At 43.8% G+C, this 24,573-nt stretch overlaps 1 protein-coding gene across 1 annotated transcript in view; it reads right to left on the reverse strand.

Moving 5' to 3' along the window:
• Positions 1-24,573, reverse strand: part of LOC115481419 (oxysterol-binding protein 1-like) — a 194,445-nt gene that overhangs the window by 20,024 nt on the left and 149,848 nt on the right. The window contains 3 exon segments of the mRNA XM_030220510.1: positions 301-524; positions 831-1,003; positions 23,320-23,415. Coding sequence (XP_030076370.1) covers positions 301-524; positions 831-1,003; positions 23,320-23,415 — 493 coding nt within the window.

A 24,573-nucleotide genomic window follows, 5' to 3' on the forward strand; every position in this document is an offset into this window, starting at 1 on the left:
TCATACAAGAAATTCACATACCCCACCCTTTCCCACTATAGGAAATAACCTCCAACCTACCTGCACAGGTCTTTACAGGGACCTTCAGTGAGCACAAGGTCTGTGGATAATCTAGACCCTCCAAGTGACACTCATAGGAAATCTTCTAAACCTGGAACATGGGAAGACCCTGCCCAGACCACTGCCTGTTCCTAATGATCAATTGTGACACTGGATCTGTACTATTTTCTGACCCTTGCATAGTGTTGGCAGTAGCTTTTTACTATCTTTATGCTTTCCTACTCAACATTAGCGTCTTACCATCCTCCCCAGCTGCTTTTGCAGCCTCAGCTTCTCTTCTTCTGCGGACAATTCGTTGCTTCTCTTCTAGTCGTTGCTTCTCAGCATTGGCTTCATCCCAGCGACCATTCTCCATTAGCCTCTGATCAGGACGTAATCGGCTGTCAGTGGGTGCAACACCTTCTTCTGGCGCATTGAGTGTTAAGGCCAGATCTGAGAAGTAATACATGTTCTCTGCATTCTTCCTGTGATAGTAATGGGAGGGGGAGAAAACCCCCCCAAAATCGTGAGGCTTTGTGGAGAGAGGCAGAGAGAAAAAAAAAGAAAGTAAAGGAAAAGCAGAGACAATGACACAGGAAATAGAGTAATGAAAGAGGCAGAAACAGAGAGATGAAAGGAATGGAAGTGGAGTATAGAGATGAACAGGAAGAGAGGAAAAGGAAGAGGAAATGCATAAATAAAAATAAGATAGCATAATCAGAATATGTTTCAGTACTTTCTGTATAAATAGATGCTGGAATGTGCTTGAGCTATTACCCCCAGATACTCACGGAAGTGGATTTCTTTTCCATAACATGACACGGTTTTCCTCCATTCGCACTTCTGCATTGTTCTCTGTGTTGCTGCTCCCTTGTATTACCTGAAAACTGTCCATCTTCTCATCCCAGGTCCCCAGCAGTACATAACGCACTTTCCCCAAGGAGTCTGTCACCTCCCCAGTAACCTGAAGGAAAACACCACAAAGAAACTTATATTCTTCGGCAAATCATAAGCTCTAGTTTTCATGGCTGCCACTGGTGATATGCCCGGATATTCAATGCCAGGCAATGGCCAGGAACCAGCACTGAATATCCAGATATGCGTGGGCAGCTATTACTTATCCAGTTAAGGACTGCATTTTATGTGGTTAAGTGCCAAATATTGACACTTAATTGGAAAAGTGCTGACTCTGACCCTGGACTGCCCAGAAAACCACCTTCAGGTTTCACGATTAGTGCTGATATTCAGCAGCACTATCTGGTTAAGTGCTGCTAAATAACAGCAGACAGCCCGCACAATCTCTATAGGTCTAGGGACTGTTCCAGCATAGTCAAAATATAGCCACATAAAACGTACAATAAAGGGTGAACACTTATCTAAATGCTGCTTCCTGAACAAGGGATTTATATGGACTCACATAGATAGGTTTTGAATAATCCTCATACTGTAACAAGAAACTCAGTAAGTTTGCAATAAAGGTTTGGAACACTGTTTAGTCCACAAAGGGTGCCACATACTTCTTGTGCATATGAACTGATTTTAATCACTATAAAATATACAATTTAACAATAGAAAGAAAATGTACAACTCCCTAGAAGCTGAGCAGCACGCTCCATTTAAATATTTTACTTTATTTTAAGACTATCTTTCTGATACTCAAAAATTGCTCAAAGTGGTGTACAATACACCTAAAACAAAAGTTATAACAAAAACAAATTTGAATTTAATTTAGGCATTTATAGTCTGCCTAGCCTTTAAATTGAACAAATCCAGATTGGGAAGAGCTTGAAAATGAAAAAAAGAAACCTCTAAAAATCGTTATATTGAAACAAGAGGAGGATTGTTCTTACATTAAACAGAAGAGAACTTTGTTACATTTGTGTATGTGCCAGGTCCAAGAAGCATTTGGTAACTAAAAAGAGAAAACAAATTAATGAAATGACTTTTGGTAGTACAGAATTGTCTGCGTCATTGCTCTACTTCCTTTGTATCCCTGTGGAGCATTTTGCTCATCTTCCTTTGTAGCCCCTTGGAGTATGCAGAGAGTTGAGTGGTCACTAAGTTCAGTTAGTTTGTGGTCCATAGTATTTGTAAAAAAAAAAAAAAAAGCCCGTTTTTCAATTTCCTATGGAAGCTCAGATAGTTTGGGATCTGTCTAATCTTTATTGGTAATGATTTCCATAGTTCTGCATCTTTGTCCATCATTGTTGTATTGGTTGTTCTTTTAAGGCAGCAGATTTGGTTGTTAGGAGGTACCAGTCTGATGTCTAAAGGAAATAAGTGCTCTTTTGGGTTAGTATATTTGTATGAACTTTTGTAGGTATTGTGAGGCTATTCTGTAAAGGCATTTAAAGATAAGTGAGCAGTTTGAATTCAACCCTTGCCTTGCAGAGGAAACCAGTATGGTTTGCACAGGAATGGGGTGGTATGATCAATCCAGCAGCCTCCTCCTATTAGTGTGGCTGCAGCATTTTGAACAATCTGCAACTTCCATAGTGATTTATCTGGGAGACCTAGATACATTATATTGCAGAGGTCAAAGACTGATATAACTAGTGCTTGGACCACAATCTGGAAGTATTTTGTATCCAGAAAATGTTTAATATGGTGGAGAAGTTTCAGCTTGTAGAAGCATTTGAGTACTACTAGTGTTTATTTGGGTGGACATGGTAAGGTAAGAATCTATCCAGACACCTAGATTTTGTTATGATTGTGGTCAGAAGGTAAAATTATGTATCATACCTGATAATTTTCTTTCCATTAATCATAGCTGATCAATCCATAGACTGGTGGGTTGTGTCCATCTACCATCTGGTGGAGATAGAGAGCAATCCTTTTGCCTCCCTATATATGTGGTCATGTGCTGCCGGAAACTCCTCAGTATGTCGATATCAAAGCTCCATCCGCAGGACTCAGCACTTAGAGAATTACACCCACAAAGGGACACTCTGCCCAGCTCACCACCGCCGAAACGGGGGAGGGGAATTAACCCAGCTCATCCCCACACAAGTGGGGGAGGGGAATCCATCCAGCTCATCCCCGCGGAGCGGGGGAGGGACACCACACCCGCCGATGCGGGGGGATCTGGCTTATCCTGCAACCGCAACCGCGGGAGGCGCTGACTGACCCTAACACCGCCGAAGCGGGAGGGGTACAAAGCTGCCCTACAGCCGCACGAAGCGGGAGGGAGCGCTGGCAGAATTTAGGTATCAATCCAGCCCCGTAAAACGGGGGGGGGGGCGGGGGAAGAGGAATGCAGCAGCTCACTGTAACATAAAATCGTCTCAACTTCTGAAGAATCCAATTGAAAAAACTTGAACACGAAGTCCTCCTGAACAGGAACTGAAGACTAAACTTGAACCTGAAATGCAACCAGAATATAAACAGTACAGATATCTGGGAGGGGCTATGGATTGATCAGCTATGATTAATGGAAAGAAAATTATCAGGTATGATACATAATTTTACCTTCCATATCATCATGCTGATCAATCCATAGACTGGTGGGATGTACCGAAGTAGTACTCACCCAGGGCGGGACACAGAAATCCCTGACCACAACACTGAAGCTCCAAACCGGGCCTCCGCCCGAGCAGCCACAGTCAAGCGGTAATGTCTGGAGAAGGTATGAGCCGATGCCCAAGTTGCCGCCCTACAAATCTCTTCCAAGGAGACGGACTCGGCCTCTGCCATCGAGGCCGCCTGTACTCTAGTGGAGTGAGCCTTCAGCTGGATAGGCGGCACCTTCCCTGCGGCCACATAAGCCGCTGCAATGGGTTGCTTGACCCATCGTGCCACTGCAGGCTTGGCAGCCTGCAGACCCTTACGAGGACCTGCGAACAGCACAAACAGATGATCCGACTTCCGGAATCATTGGTCACTTCCAAGTATCTGACGATGACTCGTCTCACATCTAAATATTTGAGAGCAGAGTACTCCTCTGGGTAGTCCTCCCTACAAAAGGAGGGTAGACAGAGCTGCTGATTCACATGGAAGTGAGGACCAATCTTGGGCAGGAAGGAAGGCACTGTGCGAATAGACAGTCCTGCCTCAGTGAACTGCAGAAAGGGCTCTCGACATGATAGCGCCTGGAGCTCGGAAACTCTTCTGGCTGAAGCGATAGCCACCAAAAGACTGCTTTCAATATCAATTCTTTCAGAGATGCCCTCGACAAGGGTTCACAAGGCAGCTTCTGCAAGGCTCTTAGCACCAGATTGAGATTCCACGCAGGTACCACTGCGTGCAGAGGAGGGCGCAGGTGAATAACTCTCTTGAGAAAGCGCACCACATCTGGCTGCAATGCCAGGGAAACACCCTTCAGGTGACCCCTGAAGCAAGCAAGAGCCGCTACCTGGACCTTAAGGGAACTGAGCGACAGGCCTTTTTCCAGACCTTCTTGCAGGAACGCCAACACTGATGAAATTGGAGCAGTGAAGGGAGAAAGTGAGCCTGCCTCACACCACGATGCAAAGGTACGCCAAACCCTGGCGTAATCAGTAGAAGTAGAGCGCTTCCTCGCTCTGAGCATAGTGGCGATGACCTTGTCTGAGAAGCTCTGCTTGCTCCGACGCTGCCGCTCAATAGCCAGGCCGTAAGACCAAAGGGGAAGGAATTCTCCATCACCACGGGACCCTGATGCAACAGGCCCCGCTCCGCTGGCATCTGCAGAGGTCCGTCCACTGAGAGCCTGATTAAGTCCGCATACCAGGGACGTCTGGGCCAATCCGGACTCACCAGGATTATCCGGCCCGGATGCTTTGCCACCCGGCCTAGCACCCTGCCCAACATGCGCCAAGGCAGGAACACAAAGAGGAGCTCCTGTGTCGGCCACTGTGGGAGAACATCTACTCCCAGAGATCGAGGGTCCCGTCCTCTGCTGAAAAAGCGCGGCACTTGGCAATTGGCTGAAGACGCCATCAAATCTAGGCTCGGCTGGCCCCAGCGCTTCGAGATGTCCAAGAACGCCTGAGCAATATTTATGACTCCCGCAATGTGGGCCGCCGACAGCTGTTCCAGGTTTGCTTCCGCCCACAGGCATAGCTTCATGGCCTCCTTGGCGAGAGGGGCGCTCCTGGTACCTCCCCGGTGATTGACATAGGCCACAGCCGTGGCATTGTCCGACAGGACCTGTACTGGCTTCAGCGCCAGGCCCGGGAGAAACTCCAAAGGCGCCAACCGAATGGCTCCGAGTTCCGGGAGGTTGATAGACCACTCTGCCTCTGCAGGGGACCAGAGCCCCTGCGCTGTCCTTCCCAAGCAGTGGGCTCCCCAGCCCCACAAAGAGGCGTCCGCCGTGACGAAAAACCCACTCCGGGGTCACAAGAGGCATTCCTGCGGACGGCTTGTCTGGCCTCAGCCACCAGCTCAGCGCCTTGCGCACCCTGGATCCAAGGGAAGGCGCACAGTGTAATCCTCCGAAGCTGGAGTCCATCGCTGCAGCAGAGAGAGCTGTATAGGTCTCATATGGGCCCTGACCCAGGGCACTACTTCCATCGTGGCCATCATAAAGCCCAACAGCTGCTGCCCATAGTCCCGAGCCCGAAGACAAGAGGCTGCTAGGAACTTGTCCACCTGAGCCTGAAGCTTGACAATCCGATTGTCTGGCAGGAACACTCTGCCCACTTGGGGGTCGAATCGAACTCCCAGATAACTCCAGGGACTGAGTCAGGCGCAGCTGGCTTTTCTCCCAGTTGATGATCCACCTCAGGGAGCTCAAAAGAGCAATCACCCGGTCTAAAGCTCTGCCGCACTCTGCATAAGAGGGGGCTTGGATCAACCAGTCGTCCAGATAAGGATGGACTTGTACTCCTTTCTTGCGTAGGAAGGCCGTGATGACCACCATAACTTGGAGAAGGTCCGCGGAGCAGTAGCCAACCCGAAAGGGAGGGCTCTGAACTGGGAGTGTCCTTAGAACTGCAAAACGTGGAAAGCGTTGATGAGGAGGCCAGATGGGAATATGCAAGTAAGCTTCCTTGATGTCCAAGGATGCCAGGAACTCCCCTGCCTGTACTGCTGCTATAACAGAGCAGAGAGTCTCCATTCGGAAGTGCCGAACTTCCAAAGCCCGATTGACCCCTTGAGGTCGAGGATAGGCCGGACAAAACCTCCTTTCTTAGGAACCACAAAGAAATGGAGTAACGTCCCTTGCCAGAGGATCTCTGGCACCGGAACGACCGCACCCAGGCGGATCAGATTGTCCAAAGTCTGCTGCACTGCCACAGCTTGACCGGAGACTTGCAGGGAGAGTGCACAAACCCGATTCTTAAGGGTCGGCAGAACTCTAGCTTGTAGCCGTCTCTGATGACTTCCAGCACTCAAGCGTCTGAAGTTACCCTGGTCCACTCGCCCAGAAACGAGGATAGGCGTCCTCCAATCTGCTCTGGGCCATGGACCAGCGCCCCGTCATTGGGTACGAGACCCTGGGGGAGGACCGGAGGTGGCACCTCCGGGATGGCGGTCTCTGCGAAAGGAATGCTGCTTGGGGGAGAAATTCCTTTTGATGGAAGAGGGGGCAGAGGAGCTCGACTTGCCCAGGCAATACCGACGGGCTTCCTGAAACCGTCCTTTGGAGGAACCGGGGCGGGCAGCATTGGCCCGAGCCCTGACCTCCGGTAACCTCTTGCCCTTAGACGTACCGAGATAGGTCACAATCTTGTCCAGCTCAACCCCAAAGAGCAGCTTGCCTTTAAAAGGCAACTTAGCCAGGCGAGACTTAGAGGCGTGGTCAGCAGACCAATGCTTCAGCCAAGCCACCGCCGTGCAGAGACTGTCTGAGCCATACCTTTAGCCGAGCTCTCAAGACATCATACAGCCAGCCTGCCAAGTAGGCCAAGCCGATTCCAGGGCCGGCCAATCAGACCTCAAGGAAGGATCCGAGGGGGAAGCCCGCTGCGCAAGCGTCCGGCACGCCCTGGCCACATAGGAGCCACAAATTGAGGCCTGTAAAACTTAAAGCAGCCGCCTCGAAGACGACTTTAAAGCTGCCTCCAAACTCTGTCTTGGGTGTCCTTTAGGGCCGTGCCACTTCCACCCGGGCAACGCCGTTTTCCTTAGTCCACCGCAGTGATTAAAGAATCTATGGTAGGCCCAAGAAAGGCCTCCTGTTCACCTTCAGGCAGAGGATAGAGGCGGGACATAAGCCCTAGCCACTTTAAGGCTCGCTTCTGGGAAATCCCATTGAGCCGAAATCAAGGTGTGCAATCAGGCACGTGGAAGGTTCTAGGCGGGCGCTTAGTCCCCCGCATAATGGCAGAGCCAACAGAGGCTGAGGGAGAGATGTCCTCCGGAGAGGAACTCTTTCAAAATGCTCATGGCCTGCGACTAACAGGTTGGGCAAATCCTCTGAGCAAAAGATCCGTGCTGCAGAGGGTTCACTCCGCTCCATCCGAGGGGAATCCGTCTCATCAAGGAATCCCCAAAGGACCGTTGGGAGAACTCAGATACGCTGCCTCATCTACATCAGAGGGACCGAGTCCTCTAGGGCCTGGAAGTCCACCCGAGGGCGTTTGCTTCCGGAGGCCTCAGCCCCTTGATCAGGGGGGGAGCCGGGGCAGCGTTTATCATAAGAAAAGCCTGATGCAGCAGCAAAAAGAACTCAGGGGAGAAACCCCCTAGACTGTGCACTTCTGTCGCCTGGGCCACGGCCCTCGACGCACCCTCAACCGGCACTTGCAAGAGCGGAGGAGAAACATGAGGCGCATCCAAAATGGCGTCCGGCGCGAAACTCCGAGGAGCCGAGTGGAAGAACGGCGCTTAACTTTCGCCACTTTCTTGCCGTCGCCCGAACAAGGGCGACCATAGCATTAACGTCTCCCAGCTCGAGGCGGCCCAGAAGAAGCCGTTCGAGCAGAGTGGCCGGCCAACATGGAGTGGGCGAGCAGCGGGGGATAGGCGCTTATAGGCGGAAAAAACCGCCGCACCGGAGAAGAACCGTGACACTGACCGGACTCCAAACTGATGCCCAACAAAGGCGATTCAGGCTTTGAAAACCCCCGCATCCCCGCTAGACGCACACACCACGGTCCGGGGATGCGAATCTTACGCAGCCCCTCGCCCTCCGACGCCATAAGCCACGTGGAGACCGAATGGGAACCCTCTGCCCGCTATAAAAGGTAAAATTACCTGCTTTCTCGCTCCAAGCTGTAACGAACTGGTGTCCAGTGAGCAGCTGCCAATAAACGCTGATATAAATGTTGAAATAAACGCCCTTAAAGGACGTCAAAAATTTTTTTTTTTTTAAACGGAGCCAGCGGGAGGGGGGAGAAAAGGAGGGACCCGGCACCACCAGGTTTTGCACTTGCTCAAGAAGAGCCCTCAACCCCAGGTACTCAACAAAATCTAAAGATTAGGCTTGGAGACCTAGCCAGAGCTGCTGCTGTGTGTGACCACCACCTGCTGAGATAGAGAACATACTGGGGAGTTTCCGGCAGCACATGACACATATAGGGAGGCAAAAGGATTGCTCTCTATCTCCACCTGCTGGTAGATGGACACAACCCACCAGTCTATGGATGATCAGCATGATGATATGGAACCCTCTCAACTTACCTTTTTCCTGGGGGTCAGCTTCTTAGCTGGCTTCTGTTTCTTTTGTCTGTCCGTTCTGAGCTAGCTCTCTCTCTCTCTATGCTGGCAGCTTCCAGCAGCATGACTCTAATTGTTTCTACTTTACTACAGCTGTGTGTGTAGGACTGAGTTAGCTCTACCTCTCTTTGGGTGTACTGGCTTCAAGTGCTTCACGGTGCTGCCTGATGTGGGTTGGGCCTCATCTGGGTTTCTGTGTGCTGTCTGCCTGGGTCTAGGGAGTGGTGACATCATCAGAGAGGGCCTTGATAAGGAAGTGGTGTTCTTCCCTTCAGGGCCTTTGCAACGTTTGCTTTTTGCTACTTGCTTTAGGTCCAGGTTAGTGTTAGTGCAGTGTGCACTTGTGACTGTGTGTTTAGCTTTCCTGCTTTTCCCTTGTGGTTCCCCCGCTTTTCCCTCTTGGTACTTTGGTAGCATTACTGTGTGTAGGGCTTTGGAAGCTCTGTTGCTGATAGAAGTACTTCAGGGTTTGGTGGTGTTAGGAACACTGCAGATTTGGCTGTTAGAAGTACTTCTGGTGCTTGTGCTGTTGGGAGCAGTGCAGTCTTTGCTGTTTGTGTTTGGTGCTTTGGAAGCACTTTTGGCTTACGTGTTTAGCTTCCCTGTTTTTCCCTTTTGGCTCCCCTGTCTTCCCTTTTAGTGCTAGGAGCTCTTCTGGTTGTTTGGTGCATGGGGGCACCTTAGTTAGTTTAGAGTTGTAGAGCTGCTGTAGCTTGGTGTTTTGGAAGCACCTTTATTAGCTTATGTGTTTAGTTTCCCTGCGTTTCCCTTGTAACTCCCCTGCTTTTCCTTTTGGTGCTGTGAGCACTCCTGTTACGTCAGTGCCTAGGGGCATTCCTATTAGTATAGGGCTTAGGAAGTCCTTTTGTTAGTTTACTGTTAGGAACACTTCTGTTGGTTTAGGGCTTGGGAGCACTTAGGTCAGTTAGGATTTAGGGAGTACTTCTGTTTCCAGTCCTGGTCCCTGTGTCATCCGGTAAGTCCTGCCGGCCACTCGAACCCAAGGGCTCAACCCTGGGGGGGCAGTGGCTAAGTGCAGGTGAAGCTGTACGGACCAGTCCGGTGTGTTCCAATCCAGTGTGTTCCGGTCTGGTGTGTGTTCCAGTCTGGTGTGTGTTCCAGTCTGGTGTGTGTTCCAGTCCGGTGTGCTCCCGGTCCCGTGTGTGTTCCAGTCCTGTGTCCTCCAGTCCAGGGGATTCCAGTTCTTGTGTTCCGGCTCGCTGGGCGGTGCCTGCAGTCCTTGCCGGTGCCGGTGTGCTTGCCCAGTGTTGGTTGGGGGTTTCTGCCTGCTGCTGCCGCTCCTCGGCAGCAGCCCAAGGGCTCACGTTTGCTCCAGAGCCCGACCCCGCGGGCTCTGAACCTGAGAACCTGACAGATTTATTTCTTGTTTTAAAGTGATCATGGATCCTGCTAACTTAGGCAGAAAAGTTGGTGGAGCGCGAGTGTTCTTACTTAACCACAGGATGTTGATTTTATCTGGGTTCATCTTCAGGCTTCTTTCACAGAACCATGAAAAAAGTGAATTGAAGATTTCATTCATCAATGCGTACACGGAGTGTAAGTTAGACCATGGGAAGAGAAGAATGATGATGTCTGCATACGATAAGTATTTGATCCCGTACAGGGTCAGGACTTCCCTTATATCTCTTAGGTAGAAGAGAATGGGGGATAAGGGAGATCCTTATGGGATAATGAGTGCTGTCATTTTACTTGAACTGATCTGTGCTGGAGGAAACCCAATAACTATCTAAGGACTGCGCCCGGACTTCCTAGGAGAGGAGACAGAACAATGCCTCCGATCTCTTTGGGAAAGAATCCTGTGCCTAGTATGTTCTTTAACATCACTCTGATGCCTTACTAGGTCAAATTTGCTCAGTGTAGATCTGAATTTTTCAGAGTCTAACTGGTAGAAGGAAAGCCAGTGATGTTCTACTGGACTGCTGTGCCCTAGGCATGGCTCTGTCTTCCTCTCTGTGGGGCTGTCATCTGTATGGATTTCAGCAGGTTACATAGTAACATAGTAGATGACTGCAGAAAAAGACCTGCATGGTCCATCCAGTCTGCCCATGACAAACTCATATGTGTATACCTTACCTTGAATTTGTACCTGTCCTTTTCAGGGCACAGACCATAAGTCTGCCCAGCAGTATTTCCCGCCTCCCAACCACCAGTCCTGCCTCCCATCACCGGCTCTGTTACAGACCATATAAGTCTGCCCTCCCCTATCCTCGCCTCCCCAACCACCACCCCCTCTTCCCCCAACTGCTCCGCCACCCAATTTCAGCTAAGCTTCTGAGGATCCATTCCTTCTGCACAGGATTCCTCTATGCATATCCCACGCATGTTTGACTCGTTACCGTTTTCATCTCCACCACCTCCCGCGGAGGGCATTCCTAGCGTCCACCACCCTCTCTGTGAAAAAATACTTCCTGACATCTTTCCTGAGTCTGCCCCCCTTCAATCTCATTTCATGTCCTCTCGTTCTAACCGCCTTCCATCTCCGGAAAAGATTCGTTTGCGGATTAATACCTTTCAAATATTTGAATGTCTGTATCATATCACCCCTGTTCCTCCTTTCCTCCAGGATGTACATGTTCAGGTCAGCAAGCCTCTCTTCATACGTCTTGGAACGTAAATCCCATACCATCCTCGTAGCTTTTCTTGCACCCGCTTCCATTTTTTTAACATCCTTCGCAAGATACGGCCTCCAAAACTGAACACATACTCCAGGTGGGGCCTCACCAACGTCTTATACAGGGGCATTAAAACCTCCTTTCTTCTGCTGGTCACTCCTCTCTCTATACAGCCTAGCAATCTTCTCGCTACTGCCACCGCCTTGTCGCACTGTTTCGTCGCCTTCAGGTCCTCAGATACTATCACCCCAAGATCCCTCTCCCCGTCCGTGCCTATCAGACTCTCCCCGCCTAACACATACGTCTCCCTTGGATTTCTACTCCCTAAGTGCATCACTTTGCATTTCTTCGCATTGATTTTAATTGCCAAACGTTAGACCATTCTTCTAGCTTCTTCAGATCTTTTTTTCATGTTTTCCACACCCTCCGGGGTGTCCACTCTGTTGGAAATCTTGGTGTCATCCGCAAAAAGGCAAACTTTACCTTGTAACCCTTCGGCAATGTCACTCACAAATATATTGAACAGAATCGGCCCCAGCACCGATCCCTGAGGCACTCCACTACTCACCTTTCCCTCCTCCGAGCGAACTCCATTCACCACCACCCTCTGGCGTCTGTCCGTCAACCAGTTCCTAATCCAGTTCACCACTTCGGGTCCTATTTTCAGGCCGTCTAGTTTATTTAAGAGCCTCCTGTGGGGAACCGTGTCGAAAGCCTTGCTGAAATCTAAGTAGATGACGTCCATAGCACGTCCTTGATTTAATTCTCCCGTCACCCAGTCAAAGAATTCAATGAGATTCGTTTGGCACGATTTCCCTTTGGTGAAACCATGTTGTCTCGGATCTTGCAACTTATTGGCTTCCAGGAAATTCACTATCCTTTCCTTCAGCATGGCTTCCATTACTTTTCCAATAACCAAAGAGAGGCTTACCGGCCTGTAGTTTCCAGCTTCTTCCCTATCCCCACTTTTGTGAAGAGGGACCACCTCCGCCGTTCTCCAATCCCTCGGAACCTCTCCCGTCTCCAAGGATTTAAACTTTGGTTTGAAAGTGGTCAGCAAAGAATCAGGGAGAGATTTGTATTTTCTTTCATCTGTGTAGGATTTGTTAGTGACTTCACCAGTTGACACAGCGTCCGGAAGGAATTGCAGCTGTTAGTAATATTTTGGGAGTATAGTTTTTGTTTCTCTATTCTAATCATATTTTTTATATTCCTTGATTTGCGATCACCAAAGTTCTCTGTCCTGGAGTGCTTGGAATTTCATCCAAGTCTGTTCTAATTTCCTGAAGGCTTGTTTCAGTGTCTTTAATTCTTGAGTGTACCATGGGTTTGAGGATGATCTTAGGATCCTGCTATCTTTCAGCAGATCAATGTCATCTAGTGTCAATTGGATATTTGCATTCCAGGTGCCCACTAGATTCTTCGTTGTGGTGTCGGGTCATATTTTTGAAGTTTTGTGGATACTTCTGACCACAGTTGTATGGAATCTATTTTACCTCACAGTCATACCCGGTCAGACTGAAGGTCCATCTAGCCCAGTATCCTGCTTCCAACAGTGGCCAATCCCAGGTCGCAAGTACATGGCAGAATCCCAAATATTAATTAATTAGGACTTCACTCAAGGCAGTGTACACTAAGAATAGATCAAGCATGAGAAATAGGCAATTACAGCAGTAAAAATATTCAAATAAAAATACAAAGTATGGCACAGTATACTACTTACAATGTCAACACAATACGTAATAGAACATTTTAATTGATAGTGAAGGGTATAAACAAAGATAGAACATATACATAGGTAAGAGAGTAAGAAGAGTTAGAAAGTAAGGTGACTAATTTAAAAAAAAGTTGCACATGAGGTCAGAGAGATGATTGAATATTATCTCAGCTAGGGTAGGAGTGGATAAACATGCTGCAGTATGTGGCTTCCTCCAGGTCACAAGTACCTGGCAGAATCCCAAATAGTAGCAAGATTTATGCTACTGATCCAAGGACAAGCAGTGGCTCCCCCCATTTCTATCTCAATAGCAGACTATGGACGTTTCCTCCAGGAACTTGTCCAAACCTTTTTTTAAACCCAGATATGCTAAATGCTGTTGCCAAATCCTCTGGCAATGAGTTCCAGCGTTTAACTATCAGAGGTGGGCATCGATTAAAATTTTTACATTGTATGATTAATCACAATATATAAAATTGTACAATTCTTCTAGCAGAGATTAAAGGTGCTGTTGCTGCAGGGCTTCTTCCAGCACACAAGTGATGTCATAAGAACATAAAAATAGCCATACTGGGTGAGACCAATGAGCCCTCTAGTCCAGCATCCTGCTTCCAACAGTGGCCAATCTAGGTCACAAGCAACATTCCATGCTACCAGTCCCTGGGAAAGCAGTGGCTTCCCCCATATCTATATCAATAACAGTTTCCTCCAGAAACCTGTCCAAATCTTTTTTAAACCTACATATACTAACTGCTGTTACCACATCCTCTTGCAGCGAGTTCCAAAGCTTGCCTATGTCATGAGGAGGTACAATAGCTGAAGAGTAGCTTAATGGTCTGTACAGCGGGCTTTGATCCTGGTAACCTGGATTCGATTCCCACTGCAGCTCTTTGTGACCTTGGCAAGTCACTTAACCCTCCATTGCCCCAGGTACAAAAAAAACTTAGATTGTGGGCCCTCTAGAGACAGAGAAAGTACCTGCATATAATGTGTACAGCACTGTGTACGTCTAGTAGTGCTATAGAAATGATTAGTAGTAAGGGCATAAGGCACCTCCTCATGACATTACTTCCGCACTAGAAGAAGCAACTTTAGAGTCCTATGTTCACAAATGTGAAGTGTCTTTGTGCAAAAATAAGAAAAAGGTGTACTGCACAGAAACAATGGTTCAAAATGCCCAGAAGAGAGCAAAATGCCAAAATGTTTTGTGCAAAGTGACCTTTTGCAAAGTTACTTGGCAAAAGTACACTTTTCAATAGAGCAAAGTTTAGATAATTTTTGCATAAATGAGATGTTTGATGTAATATCTGACAAAACTGCTCATTAATGTGAAAAAAAAATGTGAAAACGAGTATGAAAAGCCTTGGCAGGCCTGTTTTTGCAGGGAAAAAAAAGAGCAGTAGTTATTTTTTCTAAAAACCACAAACTATGAGAACCTAACATGGTAACATAGTAAATGACGGCAGATAAAGACCTGAACAGTTCATCCAGTCTGCCCAACAAGATAAACTAATTTTACATGGTATGTGATACTTTATATGTATATCCAAGTTTGATTTGTTCTTGCCATTCTCAGGGCACAGACCGCAGAAGTCTGCCCAGAACTATTCTTGTACTAAAAGTTCTGAAGCTAACGTCAGAAGCCGCTTAAAATTTACACTCTAGCTCATCCATATCTATTCAGCTACAATCAGGGCATAGACCGTAGAAGTCTGCCCAGCACTGGTTTTGCTTCACAATTACCAGCATTGCCACCCAATCTCCGCTAAGATTCTGTAGATCCATTCCTTCTAAACAGGATTCCTTTGCGTTTATCCCACGCATGTTTGAATTCCATTAGTTTTCATCTCCACCACCTCCCGCAGAAGAGTTTCCCACATATCTACCATCCTTTCCCTGAAAAAATACTTCCTAACATTACTCCCGAGTCTACCCCTTCAACCTCAATTCATGTCCTCTAGTTCTACCACCTTCCCGTCTCCAGAAAAGGTTTGTTTGTGGATTAATACCTTTCAAATATTTGAATGTCTGTATCATGTAACTCGTTTCTCCTTTCCTCCAAGGTATAAATGTTCAGGTTGACAAGTCTCTCCTCGTATGGTTTGCATCACTAATCCCATACCATTTTTGTAGCATTTTTTTTCACCTCAATGAGATTGTAAAATACGTACATCAAAAATAAACACTCTGCAAGGGCCATGTGATGAGGTTGCTTGGCGTGCTAAGACACAGCTCCACAGCAACTGCTGTCCAGAACAAGAATCAATTATCACTGTTGACAAATTACTTCATATACAGACCGTGGACCATTATTTGGTTTGGATATAACTTTATGGAAAGGTTTATGGTAAAAAGCTATGGAGATATGTCAACTAAATTGCAGGAGAGAGACAAAGAAAAATCAAAGGAGGCAGTTCTAAAATGGACGGAGATCTCCATAGTTAATGAGATGCCGATTGCCAATTTGACTGATTCAGTGGCGAGAGCTCTTGATGCTCATTTGGAACAACTGGCCACTCAACTACAGAAAGTAACACAAACTCTATAATCTATTTTAGGAATCGACCAGAATATCATAGTGGCTGAGGAGGCTTTAGATCGGGGCCAAGTTCAAATTGCATTGCTGAAAAAAAAAAACTACATTCATATGAGACTCAGACATAGCCAACACAGGAATTTACGTTGCTTTCCTATTTGGGTAAGCTTTGCATAGGGCGTGCTTACTACCCTGGTAAATCGGATGAAACTAGAAAACAACCTCTTGCAACTGTGAAAATATTGAACTTTGCACAAAAATCTGCTGTGCTAGCAGCATAGAAGCATAAGCAGACTGCTCAAATGTATGAGAGTCAGACAGTAAAAACATTCCTAGATTACTAGGCAGCAGTTGAAGCGATCCGTGAAGCATTTTACCTGGTGTGCTCACAACTGATCAATAAAAATATCTGCATTGCCTTATCCTATCCAGTTTATTGCACTTGGCCCATGCTGGCAAATCTTATACCATTTCATCACCAAAAGAAGCTGCAGATGTGGTGAAGGATCTTCTGTTGACTCCATGAGAACCTGTATGCTTTTAACTATTCATTTTAGTTTCTTTCTAAAGAGTTTCCTCATTTTATCATGAGCTCTCCTCTTAAACTTTTATGTAGCTGTAGTGGTTTTATTACTATGGTCCCTCCAGTGATTACCACAAATTTGATTGCATTATGATCATGACTTCCAAGAAGTTTTATTACTATTGATACTGCATTTCAGTAAGTAACAGATTTAAAGTAGTCCCCCCCCCCCCCCCCCCCCCCCCCCACCAAACTTCTTTCTGGCTCTAGGACAGGGGTGGGCAACCTTGAGGGTCACAATGCAGTCGGGTTTTCAATACTGACATAATGAATATGTATGAGATCTATCTGCATACAATGGAAGCAGTACATGCAAATCAATCTCATGTATATTTATTGTAGAAATCTTGAAAACCCAACTGGGTTGTGGTCCTCGAGGACTGTGGTTGCCCATCCCTGCTCTAGGAAGCTGTCACTTATGACATTTACATTTGTGGTCAGCGACGACCTGTGATCTTATGGTGCCTGCTTTCCAACGATTGAGACTGGAACAAACCAGGAAAGGAGGTTTTTTTCTGTGACTGTATGAATGGAATAAATTACCTTTGGGAATTAAAAAGCAAACTCATTTGATTGCATTTAAAAGTGCCAGTTGAAGAATTACTTGCTTTATTTAGCTTATCATTTGATTAATGAATCAGGACTTCCTTGATTTTTCTAGTTGAGCATTAGCTGGAGGACAAATTGCCATGTCTGGATTATTATTTGCCCTACTGTGCCTGGGATTTAAGGTTTTGAGATAAGTATTTTGAATTGTAATTACTTGCTATATGTAATATTTTATTTTTTTTGTTTTTATTAAGTATGTATTATTGTTCTCTGCCCTGGATATGGGAGGACTATAAATAAGAAATCTAAATCTACAAACTTAACCTTCCTGGTATACCCTGACCAGAGATTCAACTAATTGATATTGGATAATTGAAATGTCTTTATCCTTGAGATTCCACATTTGTCTAATTTCCTTTAGCATTTTTCAGTCTGTTTTGTCATCTTGTATGTAGGTTGAAATCTTGATGATTCATAAATAAATAAATGTATACCCTGGAAAGATATTTAAATGTCTCTTATAATATAAATATGTATGTCAGGCCTTTTTCAATGGAAAGGAACAAGGGGTCATAAGATGAGGGTGAAAAAGAGCAGACTCAGGCATCCTCTAAGGAAATATATCTTTGCAGAAAGGGTAGCAGATATGTGGAAGTCATGTAAACGAAGACACTATCAGAATTCAAGAAAACATGGGGCAGGAACAGAGGGTTTCATTGTAGAGGCCATGTTTGTTGGCCTGGACAGCCTGATTGGATATGGCATATTCTTTTCCTGCCATCATTTTCTCTATTTATATGACCACACCCTCTCACACACATTCAACACCCCAAACATTCTTACTACTACTACTACTACTAATTTCTATAGTGCTACTAGACATACGCAGTGCTGTACACATTATATACAGGTACTTCCTCTGTCCATAGAGGGCTCACAAAGTTGTTTTTTTTTTCACCTGGAGCAATGGAGGGTTAACTGACTTGTCCAAGGTCACAAGGAGGTGCAGTGGGAACAGAACCCAGGTTGCCAGGATCAAAGCTCACTGCACTGACTATTAGGCCACTCCTCCACTCCAGAAATCTGCCATCTATACAACCCCATACCATACAAAAATACCCCTACATACTGTCACTCACCTCACCATACCCTTAAACGTTCCTACATACCAAACATGCACATCCTACAACTCACATATGTCTATATTTACCTCCCACACAAATCTACCCAACTACCCATACAACCACATCACCCCCCCCACCCCATACATAGCACACTCAACCCTACCCATAAAGTTTACAAGCCACAGAGTCCTTTACCTACCACAACCACAAAGCTGCACCATGTGTTTGCTGATCGGTTGGCTGTTTTTTTGTTCTCTCTGTGGATTAACTTGCATACATAAAGGAATTCAAGCCTATCAGCTTCTTCTCAGAGAAAGTTGATTGTGACCCCTGAGGCAGGCGCTTTGGCGCTGAAACACGGACCGTGTCGGGTCCTTGATATTGATATGAATATTCTGAATAAACTGGTTTTGAGATTATCTCCCTATTGGTTTGCGTATTTGTCAGCCTCTACTTTTGCTGTTTTGCTTTGACTTTCCGTGGAGGCTCCTCCTGTCTTCTTGGATTTGACATATATTCATTACATTTATATCATTTACACATGACACTTTAAAATCACCACTCATGGTATTTGACATGACACCATTTACTTTTACAGAAACTTATAATGTATCTGTTACCAATGCAAAATACCAAATTCATTATTTGGGAAATTGTTCCTTTATTATTCAGACTCCTATACCAGTGGTTATCACTTGGGATAATACTTGTTCCTTTATTATTCAGACTCCCATACCAGTGGTTATCACTTGGGATAATACCACTGTTGAATGTGAATCTCAGTGTATACTTACATATTAACGGTATATTTGATATTGAAGGAGACAAAAATTATTCTTGTCCTATTTACTATTCTGTTTGGACAGTTATGCTGAATCCAGAAGTTCCAGATGTACACGTTTTACTGACAGCATTTACATCTAACCTGACAATTTTAATTTTATCCTGCATGTTGTGAAAAGTGCCTTTACATAAGGTAGAAGATAACATAAAGAAGCTATAGACTTAAGCTGGTTGGAATCACTTTTTATGCATATTCCCCATCTGCTAAAGGATACCTGAATTCTATGAAGCATCCAGTCATTCTGCTTTGTATACTTCAGATAGTGGTTGTATCTTTATTCTGCTGATTGTAATAAATTGCCTTTCAGTGAGATTGAACAGATTACACAAATACAACAGAAGATAGATGCAGCAAAATACTGGTTATCTCAAAGGCCTGAACCATGATTTATTATACTGAAAATAAGATCTGAAATATCTTCATCAAGGTAATTGATATTGAGTACTTATTAATTAGGTTATGATTGTTTTCCAATTAAAAAAGGGTATAGGAAGTTTAGTTAATTATTGTGTGATATGAAATACTGGTACCAGCATAAATATAAACAGAGGTATAAGTATAAAGTTAAGGTAATATAATTTTGTTATATAATAATAGCTTAATTATAATTTAAGCATGATTTGTAATTCTGATTTATTTGGAAATTTTCTGATATCAGATGACTTATGTTGTATTCTACTTATTCTTTATATAATATTTTATTGTTTACATAATATTTTGCTGTTTTCACATGGAATTGTAATGGAAGTTATAAGAATATATCCTTAACATATATTTTTAAAAAACATAGCCCACACTGACAGCTGAAGCTAGCAGCTGTTTGTGGCAGTGTCTCTTCTGATTTGTGTGTCACATTTATACAAAATCACTGCATGATGTTCCAGGTTGGTAATGATGAGAAAAGGGGGAGTGTTAGGATAAATTAGGGGGGAGGTAATTTTAATATGCATACAGGTATTTTTAATTGACATATTTTTAATATATATTTAGAAAGAAAGGGTTAGGATATTTGTCTGGCATGTCCCTTCTGATGGAAATTACCAGAGACTCGTTTGTCTAAAATTTTGGAACAGAGATGTATATATTTCTGAGAATTAAGAAAAATGTCAAGCTGACCCCTTTGATAAGAAGTTATACAGAACACCCAGAAATAGGAACACAGATATGACTCCACGTGATAAGAACCATCCGTGTGTTTTCCTATACCGTCAGAGAAAAACAAACTTGTTTTTCTACGTATGTCATAAGTGCATAAGTGTTGCCATACTGGGACAGACCAAAGGTCCATCAAAGCCCAGCATCCTGCTTCCAACAGTGGCCAATCCAGGTCACAAATAACTGGCAAGATCCCCAAAAAGTTCAATACATTTTATGCTGCTTATCCCAGAAATAAGAGGTGGATTTTCCCTAAGTCCATTTTAATAATGGTATTTTCCTTTAGGAATAATGGACTTTTCCTTTAGGAAGCCGTCCAAACCTTTTTTAACCCATTAGTGCCCAATGTTCTCATAATAAGCCATATGGGAACAAATTGATGGGAACGTTGGGCACTAATGGGTTAAACCCCGCTAAGCTAGCCGTCATTACCACATTCTCTGGAAATGAATTCCAGAGTTTAATTACATGTTGAATGAAGGTTATCAATAGAAATCAAACAAAATAAAACATGGAAAAGAAAATAAGATGATACCTTTTTTATTGGACATAACTTAATACATTTCTTGATTAGCTTTCGAAGTTCTTCGTCAGATCGGAAATAAGCAAATGTGCTAGCTGACAGTGGAACCTTGCATTCCGTAGCTATAACATTTGCTTATTTCCGATCTGACGAAGAAGGGCAACCTTCGAAAGCTAATCAAGAAATGTATTAAGTTATGTCCAATAAAAAAGGTATCATCTTATTTTCTTTTCCATGTTTTATTTTGTTTGATTTCTATTGATAACCTTAAGAGTGGACTAACACGGCTACCACACTCCTCTACTCATGTTGAATGAAGAAACATTTTCTCCAATTTGTTTTAAATTTACTACTTTGTAGCTTCATCACATGCCCCCTAGTCCTAGTATTTTTGGAAAGAGTAAACAAACAATTCACGTTTACCCGTTCCACTCCACTCATTATTTTATAGACTTCTATCATATCTCCTCTCAGCCATCTTTTCTCCAAGCTAAAGAGCCCTAGCCGCTTCAGCCTTTCCTTATAAAGAAATCGTCCCATCTCCTTTATCATTTTCGTCGCCCTTCTCTATACCTTTTCTAATTCCACTATATCTCTTTTGAGATGCAGTGACCAGAATTGAACATAATATTCGAGGTGCGGTCACACCATGGACCGATACAAAGGCATTATAATGTCCTCATTTTTGTTTTCCATTTCTTTCCTAATAATACCTAACATTCTATTTGCTTTCTTAGCCACAGCAGCACACTGAACAGAGAATTTCAACGTATCAACGATGATGCCTAGATCCCTTTCTTGGTCAGTGACTTCTAACGTGGAACCTTGCATTCCGTAGCTATAACTCGGGTTCCTCTTTCCCACATGCATCACTTTGCACTTGCTTACATTAAACGTCATCTGCCATTTAGACACCCAGTCTCCCAGTCTCGTAAGGTCCTCTTGTAATTTTTCACAATCCTCTTGCGATTTAACAACTTTGAGTAACTTTGTGTCATCAGCAAATTTAACTACCTCACTAGTTAATCCCATCTATAGATCATTTATAAATATGTTAAAAAGCAGCGGTCCCAGCACAGACCCCTGCAGAACCCCACTATCTACCCGTCTCCATTAAGAATATTGACCATTTAACCCTACTCTCAGTTTCCTATCTTTTAACCAGTTTTTAATCTGCAATAGGACACAGCCTCCTATCCCATGACTCTCCAATTTCTTCTGGAGTCTTTCATGAGGCACTTTGGCAAACACCTTTTGAAAATCCAGATACACAATATCAACTTGAACACCTTTATCCACATTTGTTCACTCCTTCAAAGAAATGTAATAGATTGGTGAGGCAAGATTTCCCTTCACTAAATCCATGTTGGTTTTGTCTCATTAATCCATGCTTTTGAATATGTTCTGTAGTTTTGTTCTTGGAAATATACTGGACAAGGTAAACAACCTCGGTATAAAAAGGGGGCCATACAACAGATTGAAGAGTGGGGTGAGGGCAGAGTAGCCAGGTTGAACATCCAGCTTGAAAGAAGCTAGAAAAGCCAGGACAAGTGGGGCGTTCAGTGACCTCATACCTCTAGGAGCAGAGACTAGAGTTATCTGATCCTGCTTTGTCTGGGTGGCTGGAGATCTCTGAGGCGGCAGAACCTCAGATTTGTCCTAATTAAGTAAGGGGAGGCATCACCTGAGTTCTGTGGCTTAGGGAAGCTGGAGTCAGGACCAGAAGACCCTCGACTGTTTTCGATTCCCCCCCCCCCCCCCCACACACTCTAACTCTTAATTCTTTCTTTAGAGAACAGCGTTTGTTCTAATGTATGGGCAGAATGATCTACAGAAGCAAACTGCCTGTGTGTGTATTTTCTAATCAGTAAGGCAAATATTGTCAGATAGGACAGGAAAAGAGGGGAGAAAAGCTGTCGCGGGGGAGAGACAGAAAGAGAGAAACTTTCTTTAACAAGCAAGCCGCAGTGAAACATCTCATGAGACATAAGCAGCAGAGAAAATAATGGCTGTGTGAGTATACCTAAAGGGAAATATTAAAGAATTATCATCTGAATTTGTTTGCTGTGCTAATGATAAATTAGTATTCCTATTATACTACAAACTTCTGAGAATTTCTTTATATTAGATTGGTAAGGATTATACACAACAGATCTTCATGGGCAGAAACGTAAGCAACACCTTGCTGACTAGAGTGTTGTTTCCCCCACTCAGAGGTCAGGAATTCATTTCACCATTACAATCTCTCTGGTGCAAACACATATGGAGACATTACCCTGAGGTAAAAGCCCCATGTGTACTTTATGCTCATGTGGTTTACACCAGTAATCAGAGCAAAACAACAGGTAGCTTTACTTTTACTGGCTGTTCAAAAGCATAGTTTTAACTCATCAAAACTATGTGTGCTAAATCCTCTGCCTAACACCCCTCCAGGAACGTGTCTATAACAATGTGGTGAAAAATAAGTGAGTTCTCTAATGCTGTGCATATTCCTCACAACGAAATGAGCAAAGTTCAGTGGGTAAACTGCTTTTTACCAGCAAAAATAGCTCTCAGAGTGTACTCTTAGGGGGTCTTTTACTCAAGATAAGAAAGTTATCTGCAGCAGGATCCATAAGAATAAAATGGGTTCTTTTGGCATATAGAATGCACTGATGTTTACTAAAAGATTTCCTTAGAATACAGTGGTTCCAGAATTCCAGAAAAGCACAGAATTTTATAAACATCATAAGCTCTCTAGAGAAAAAAAAATCTACAGCAGTTTAGGGCAAAAACATACAATAATCTCAAGCATAGAGTAATATTTGAACTCCTGTAAACTAGAGACCAAATCTATTTCCGAGGTCACCCTTCGGTCTCTGGGTTTCTAGAGCATCAAGTCATAGATAAGGAAATAAGAAAATCTGTCTTTTGAGAAGAATAGGACTGAAGAGGATACAGTAAGAGAATAGAAGGGCTCTTCCTTACTTTCCAGGCAGGAAAGGAATGACTGAGATGGTGCACCATATTGCTAGAACAAAGGACTCTACTTACCTTCCTGGCAACGTCTCGGGAGAAGTAGCTATACGGCACAAACTTCAAATTGCACTTTTCATTAGTCTTGTGGTTCACAATGTCAATTTCACCAGACTGTGGGAGAAGAGAAAATAATGACTTCTTGTTAGTGGCTTTGAATAATTTTGTATCATCCGCAAGTATAATAACCTCAAAGAGCCACAGGACCGTTTAGTGCTATTCTGTTTCTTGTTTTTTTAGCCAGTCCAGTTATTCCCTCCACCCCAAACAGAACCTTCTTATCACTGAATTCCCACCGTCCTGTACTTCCTCCACCTACATAAGCTCACTTTGCATCCACTAGACACTTGGATTTTTGGCACCAAGTCTATCGAATAATTTCCCCACTGATATCCGGGGAGAACTTTATTTTAAAAAATTTAAAGTAGAACTCAAGTGGATATATACAGAGATAGCTCCTATATTTATAAATATCATAAAGCAACAAACATAAAAATGACCAACTCATAAACAGTACCTATCAGTATAAATAATGAAACCAGTGGTGATAATAATGATTAAAAATTATGAAATAAACTTCTTAAAACAGAATATTTGTAACCTTAAACAAAAAGCAATCTATACAGATATAGATATCTATGTATATGCACCGTACAAAAAAAAAAGACAAATAAGTAAAAATATATATAATGTACCCATGTCATGTAAAAGGAGCAATAAGTACATGTAAATAAATATGATGGTAATGATGACAAATAAATTAAAAATATATAGAGTAAAACAGTAATATGTATCAGGTCTCTTCTGGTGCCTTAACAAAGAACATTTTCGACAACACTCCCCGTGTGGAAGTTAGTGGTTTATCCTCTACTATTTCTTCATCATTATTATCTTCATATTTATTTACATTTATTGCTCTTTTTACACAACATGCCTACATTTTATATATATTTTTACAGTATTTTTGTATAATGCATATACATTTTTATAAAGAGAAAGTTTGTTTTTAAATTTACACATATTCTGTTTTTATGACATTTAATATTTTTTAATTATTATTATTCTCACCACTAGTTTTATTTTTTATGCTGATAGGTACTGTTTATGAGTTGATCATTATGTTTGTTGCTTTATGTTTATATATTTTTTATTTACACGTTTCCATAAGGTTGAAAGACTCCTGACCCAGGCATAGTTGCTGAAACACGAGCAAGTCGAGTCTTCTCAACACGTGGATTTGAGTACATTCAATAAGCCTTGTGCATTTTTATA

The sequence above is a fragment of the Microcaecilia unicolor genome, chromosome 1 (genome assembly GCF_901765095.1).
Source record: "Microcaecilia unicolor chromosome 1, aMicUni1.1, whole genome shotgun sequence".
In the NCBI taxonomy this organism is placed as follows: domain Eukaryota; kingdom Metazoa; phylum Chordata; class Amphibia; order Gymnophiona; family Siphonopidae; genus Microcaecilia; species Microcaecilia unicolor.